General features: G+C 33.2%; 1 protein-coding gene across 1 annotated transcript in view; it reads left to right on the forward strand.

The window, feature by feature from the left end:
• Window positions 1-6618, forward strand: part of MALRD1 (MAM and LDL receptor class A domain containing 1) — a 559293-nt gene that overhangs the window by 51738 nt on the left and 500937 nt on the right. Inside the window, exons 9-10 of the mRNA XM_010859895.1 lie at window positions 651-743; window positions 3273-3480. Coding sequence (XP_010858197.1) covers window positions 651-743; window positions 3273-3480 — 301 coding nt within the window. The remainder of the gene's footprint in view (window positions 1-650; window positions 744-3272; window positions 3481-6618) is intronic.

A 6618-nucleotide genomic window follows, 5' to 3' on the forward strand; every position in this document is an offset into this window, starting at 1 on the left:
TACTTAGAATTTTATATTTGGAAGTGTAGTACTTTATTCAAGATTCCATTCAAATTTTTCTTCTAAACTTTTTCTCCATCATAAAAAATAGGCATCTTTATTATGTATATATACTTTATTTCCTTATTTTTTAAAAGATAATTTTTATAGAGTGGTTTTAGAGTCACAGAAAAATCAAAAGGAAGTATAGAGATCTTCCATACACCCCCTGTTCCCACATATTCAGTCTCCCCCATTAGTATCATCTCCCACTAGAATGGCACACATGTTACAATTGATGAACCTACACTGACATATCATTATCACCTGAGGTCTCTAATTTACATTACGGTTCATGTTTAGGGCTGCATATTCAGTGGGCTTGGACAAATGTATAATGAATGACATGGACCCATCATTATATTATCATAAAGGGTATTTTTGCTACCTTCAACACTCTCTGCACTCTCTCTTTTCATCCCTCCCTATCTCCATTTCTTTATTTTTCTCTTAAAATATAATATACCATTTTAAACAATACTTCAGTTTTTTAGTTCTTAATACCCTACAGGTACAATCAACTCTACTGAAATGTAATTAAGAGGGCACGTATATAAATATGAGAGTTGAATTTTGGGAATGAGTGATGTTTTTTTTTCTTTGAATCAAAGGAAGAAGAAACATTTTGGATATACAACACATCAACTCACAGAAAATGGGTGAAAGTGGATGTGGTAATACCAGAAGAACTGAAGACATTCAAGGTATAAAAGGGAAAAACAAGTATTTTTTATCATAGGTTTAATTTTTAGTCTTGTAGTGAATTTATCACTCGTTGTTAATTTAAATTAGCATTTAAATTAGAAATACAAACTCATGTTTAGGGAGAGCAATTTCTTGTTTTCATTGTACCTACCTGTGCTCAAGTCAAATTTGCTTGAGTGGAGAAGCAAGAAAGTAACTACTATTTTTTTTTTAAAACAGAGTTAGTGTATTGATCAAATCTAGGAAAGAATAATACAGTTCTTATACTGAAGCTACAGGTTACTCACAAACAAAAGACTGACACATTCAAATTTTATATAATTCAGTATTCAACAAATGTTTTTGAAATGATGAGAATATTAACTACTCTTGTTTAAAGCATCCTCGTTCTCCATGGGCTTCCTCCCTAGCATCCCCAAACACTGTGCAGTACAACCAAGGAAGCCAGTTGCATTTGAAGCAGATAAACAATAAACCGGTATTGAAAAATCAGGGGAGTATATGCAAATATTTTGAATGCAGGAATTCACATCTTTATGATGCATGGGTAACTCTGTCTGTCCAAATATGCATCTGAAATATACATATGCTCAGTGGGAATGCTATCTCTTAAAATTATTAACTTGGGTTTTGTGTTGAATATAGAGTTGAGATTGTGCAGAAAAATATCTGGTAACATTTTAAACTTTCATATTGAGTGTTAGTTTGTCATTTCTTTTCTTATATCATGGCAATATTGCAATGTGTAGTAATGTCAGATCAACATTGAAATTCTGGTATTATTTATTGCTGTTTAGATTTTTATTTTTAAAGTACAGTACTTTAAGGTTCCATTCATTTTGTGTTGTATACAAAATACATAAATGTATTTATATTGGAGTGTAAGTGTAAAATAATGAGGCTGATTGTATGTGTGGCTTATGAAACCAATTTCATTCCTTTAAGGTAATATCACACTCATACATTTTTCTAGGTATTAAAAGGAGGACCCAAATGATATGAACTGTGACTATGCAGATTTTTTAAATCCAATTTGCAGCTGAATTTGGAACTTAAGAATCACAGCATTTTTGTAGCAATCTCAGAAGTTGAGCTTTATATCATAGCCCATTGAGTTAACATTTTGATACTATTTTATAAATTCTTACATATTTATGCAAACTTGATCTTAAGTAATTCTTAAATATATATTGTTCATGTTTTTGAAAAGAAAATTTCTCAGACATTTGAAGCTGGAAAAGACTAAAAAGAGTCAGTCTTTGTTCCTAGAATCTTATTTACAAATTAACAATATCGATGCAAAAAGAATACCCCCTGAATTACTATGCTGTACGTCTGAAACACAATATTATAAATTAACTATACTTCTAAAAAATAGATATACTTTTGTTGTATTCCATGAAAACCAAGCCAAACCCAATATCTAGTTCAGTGGTGATCAACAGAACTTTCTGTGTTAATGGCAATTTTATCTGTGTTCTCCAGTATAGTAGCCAGTAGCCACATGTGGTTATTGAATTCTTGAAATGTAACTATTAAAATGTGGAACTGAATTTTAACTTAATTTTAGTTCATTTAAATTGATATAGCCCTATGTAGCTAGTGACTGGAGAAGGCAATGGCAACCCACTCCAGTACTCTTGCCCGGAAAATCCCATGGACAGAGGAGCCTGGTAGGCTGCAGTCCATGGGGTCACACAGAGTCAGACATGACTGAAGCGACTTAGCAGCAGCAGCAGCAGCAGCTAGTGACTACCATATTGGATGGCAGAGAATAAGGCATCTGCTATACAGTTTTTGATTTCTCTTGGACCCTTGGTGTTACCTAATAATTGCTCTTGTTAAAACCTCAAGGGATATTAATACTTTCACATTATCTTACACTAGAAGAGCAATGTATGGTTGTTTCAACTTGCTAGTAGTTTATACCTTTAGAAAGCCTGCAATTTAGTTAGAGAAAATGAATTCATTTCCTTTAACTAGCACTTATTTGATTGTTAGAGCAATTCTTTTATAAGGATTAATATATTTTAAAATTTATTCTTTTAAAATGTTTTCCTATTCTATTGCATCCCTTTTTATCTGCCTGACATTTCACTTCCTACCTTCTAGTAACTAATTTCAGTAGTTAAAAATCCAAATGCATCTATAACTCTTGTTATATAAATAGCAACAACACTAATTTTTTCCTTGAATATTAAAGTCAGTGGGCTGTGAAAATGATGACCAAGTAAGTTTGCAGTCAGGGACATTGTTGGTGATTAAATGGGATCATGATCATGGGTGATTTCTCAGATCAGATCATCAGATCATGGGTGGTTTCTTAGACACCTCAGTGGCTCTAATGTGCCCATCAATCTGATGCATGTGAGTCAAGCTTATCAAATGGGAACTTTATTCTTAGTTGTATTTGCTTTATCTTTAAAAAAGGCATTTTTCTTAATAATTCTTGAATCTCCAGTATTATTTTTGGAGTCTTTTTGAAGAGATTTTTAAGGTCACAAAATGTTCTCTGTGCTTCCCTAAAGATTATTTTTGAAGGAACTGTTTTGAGCCACAAAGGTTTTATTGGGCTTGATGACCTGTGGGTCTACGCCTGTGCCCAGGCCCCGTCCAGACAACTTTGCTCTGCAGATGAATTCACCTGTGGCAGCGGCCAGTGCATTGCTCGAGAATCGGTCTGTGACTCTTGGCAGGACTGTTCTGATAAGAGTGATGAGGACCCGACAACTTGCTGTAAGTAAATTAATGGTTGACTCACTCCTATGCTCACATTCATGACAGTGGTTGAATTTAAAAGAGTCTTTATCTTGAACAAGGTGAAGTTAGTATGTATGAAGTAAGATGAATGTATGTTCTCACTTTGAAGCCATTAGCGCTATTCCTTGTGGACATCTCTATGCTAACTTAATGTTTTGGTGCTTTTTTTCTCACTCTCAGAATCTATTTGTTCAACAAATGAATAGTTGTGATGTTGAGTGAGGTGTGTGTATTTTGAGTAAGAGGAAAATGGATGGGAGAAGGAACCTATTTGTATTCTTCTCTTAAATACAAATTTACTATGGGTTAATAACTTTTTTTAAATGTAAGATTTTTTTCCATTCTGACCAATTATGTAGAAAGCTGTGGAGCAAGGAAAAAGAGAAGGAGGGCTGTCATTACCTTCCAGATAGCCATGATGATGTAGAAATCAGCCATGGTGGGTATTTACGACTAGGCAAAAAGGCCAAACTCCTTTATTTCAGACCTTTTATGAAGTCTTTGATAAGAGTAATGATAAGAAATTCTATTACTATTCAAACCTAGTTATATCAGAAAGGAAACAAAATTTAATTTACAACTTACATCATGGTTTTCATTCATATGAGGTAACTTAGCAACTAAAATATTTGTCTTTTTAGAAACAATGAATACAACTAAATGCATTCAATTTCTATGTCACAAACAGGAGGGTTTCTTAATTATTAAAAACTTTACATTTATTTTTGCTGCAGTGCTTTATTTTAGTGATATACTTTATTGAGCAACAGAAAAATATAACAAGATGGATATCACCTTTTTAATGAAAAGCTTTTACAATATGCTTCTGCTGATTGGTAAGTAAGGATTTTACTGATAGTAATGGACAAAGATGTAGAAAAGATGAGATGAGAAAGCAAGGAAGAAACTCTCTGCCTGTTTGTAAATAGCAGTTCAGTCTATTCCCAAGACACTTGGTTTTAACCATAAATTTAAGTAAAATAATCTCCTTACCAATATGATTTCCATGGATTTTTTTTGTGCCCTTTTTTCATTAGAAAAGAGGCATTTCATTTTCTCTAATGTGACTGTCACTTCCTCTTTTTTGCTTCATTAAAAAGTTTTTTTATTACAGACAATTTGGTTCATTTCTTGTGACAAATTCACCTTTCTAATGGTTTGTATTATTCTCAATTTCAATAATTGAGAGTAAATATATTTCTTGTCTTTTCAATTCCACATATTGAAACTTAAACTTATTAATAGCTTTTCTCCTTTCTTTCCCCGCAATTGAAGGATTCTTTATGCTATCCTTTTAACTGGTTTTCTTCATCGAATTTCATCTAGAATATTAGTAGATACTTTAGCATTTGATTTTGGACATACTTTCCCATATCTCTTTATTGGAAGTTTTATTGATTACTTATCTGGCGTTTCCCGCATAGATTATATCTTGATACCATTTTGCTGTTTCCTTTGTGTGAATTTAGGGACCGATGTCTGTCCTTATCAAAAAGTAGTTTTACTTCATAGTCAGCTAAAGTTTCCAAATAATGTAAGCTCATTTAGTCAAATAGTCAAAGAACACCTGGCATGCTTGCTTGATTTAGATCAACTTTAAATAGGAGCTATGACATAAAAAGGTGGCCATGTTACATATTACAAAACATCCATAGAGTTTGGTGTCAGCATGAGTATTTCATGTACATATTTGTATAATCATTTTTGCTTGGAGGAAATTATTGCATAGTAATGGAATTACTAGAATCTATATAAATGTTATAATGTTATACTGTTTTCTGCACTGAAGTATTTAACATGTGCAGCCCATGTGTAATATGCAAAACATGTTAAATACTATAGTGCATAAAATAGTGTAGCACTGTACCAATTCTAACAATTCCATTACTATATAAATTTCTCCAAGCAAAAATGATTATACAAATAAGTACAGGAAATAATCATGTTTACATCAAATATATATATATGTTTTGTAGTATGTAACATGGCTACATTCTTATGTCATATCCCCTATATAAAGTATATAAACACATGTATATATATGTTATTGCAACATAAGAGGCTTTCCTTTGACATTTTAATCCAATTTCAAACATTGTACAACATACTTTGAGTTTGTATTTTATAAAATTGAATTCATTATACAAATTTTTTTATAAATAGAATTTTCAGGTCCATAAAACTCAAGAAAAATGTTTTTATACCTTTTTTTAAAATGTCAGCATAGGATAAATCTCTAGTATAGCTCATATTGCCGGGAGAAATATCAACTACCTCAGATATGCAGATGACACCAAGTGAAAAAGTTGGCTTAAAGGTCAACATTCAGAAAACTAAGATCAAGGCATCTGGTCCCATCACTTCATGGCAAATAGATGGGGAAACAATGGAAACAGTGAGAGACTTTATTTTGGGGGGTTCCAAAATCACTGCAGATGGTGACTGCAGCCATGAAATTAAAAGACGCTTGCTCCTTGGGAGAAAAGTTATGACCAACCTAGACAACATATTAAAAAGCAGAGACATTACTCTGCTGACAAAGGTCCATCTATTCAGAGAGATGGTTTTTCCAGTAGTCATGTATGGATGTAAGAGTTGGACCATGAAGAAAGCTGAGTGCCAAAGAATTGATGCTTTTGAACTGTGGTGTTGGAGCCACTCTTGAGAGTCCCTTGGACTGCAAGGAGATCAAACCAGTCAATTGTAAAGGAAATTAGTCCTGAGTATTCATTGGAAGGACTGATGCTGAAGCTGAAGTTCCAAGACATTGGCCACCTGATGCGAAGAACTGACTCATTGGAAAAGACCCTGATGCTGGGAAAGATTGAAGGTTGGAGGAGAAGGGGCCGACAGAGGACAAAATGGTTGGATGACATCACTGACTTGATGGACATGAATTTGAGCACCCTCCGAGTGTTGGTGATGGACACTGCTGAGCAACTGAACTGATATTCATATATACAGCTTGAATACATCAGATTTTTTTTACTATATTCCAGAGGCTAAGTAAATATTAACTCATGAATATTATCAGTTGGTATCTGTGGTCAGTGTGATTTTTGCAAAAATGCATGTTTACTCAGGTAAACATTCTTTTGAAACCTGTGCCGCATC

The sequence above is a fragment of the Bison bison genome, unplaced genomic scaffold (assembly GCF_000754665.1).
Source record: "Bison bison bison isolate TAMUID 2011002044 unplaced genomic scaffold, Bison_UMD1.0 scf7180017864461, whole genome shotgun sequence".
Lineage (NCBI taxonomy): Eukaryota > Metazoa > Chordata > Mammalia > Artiodactyla > Bovidae > Bison > Bison bison.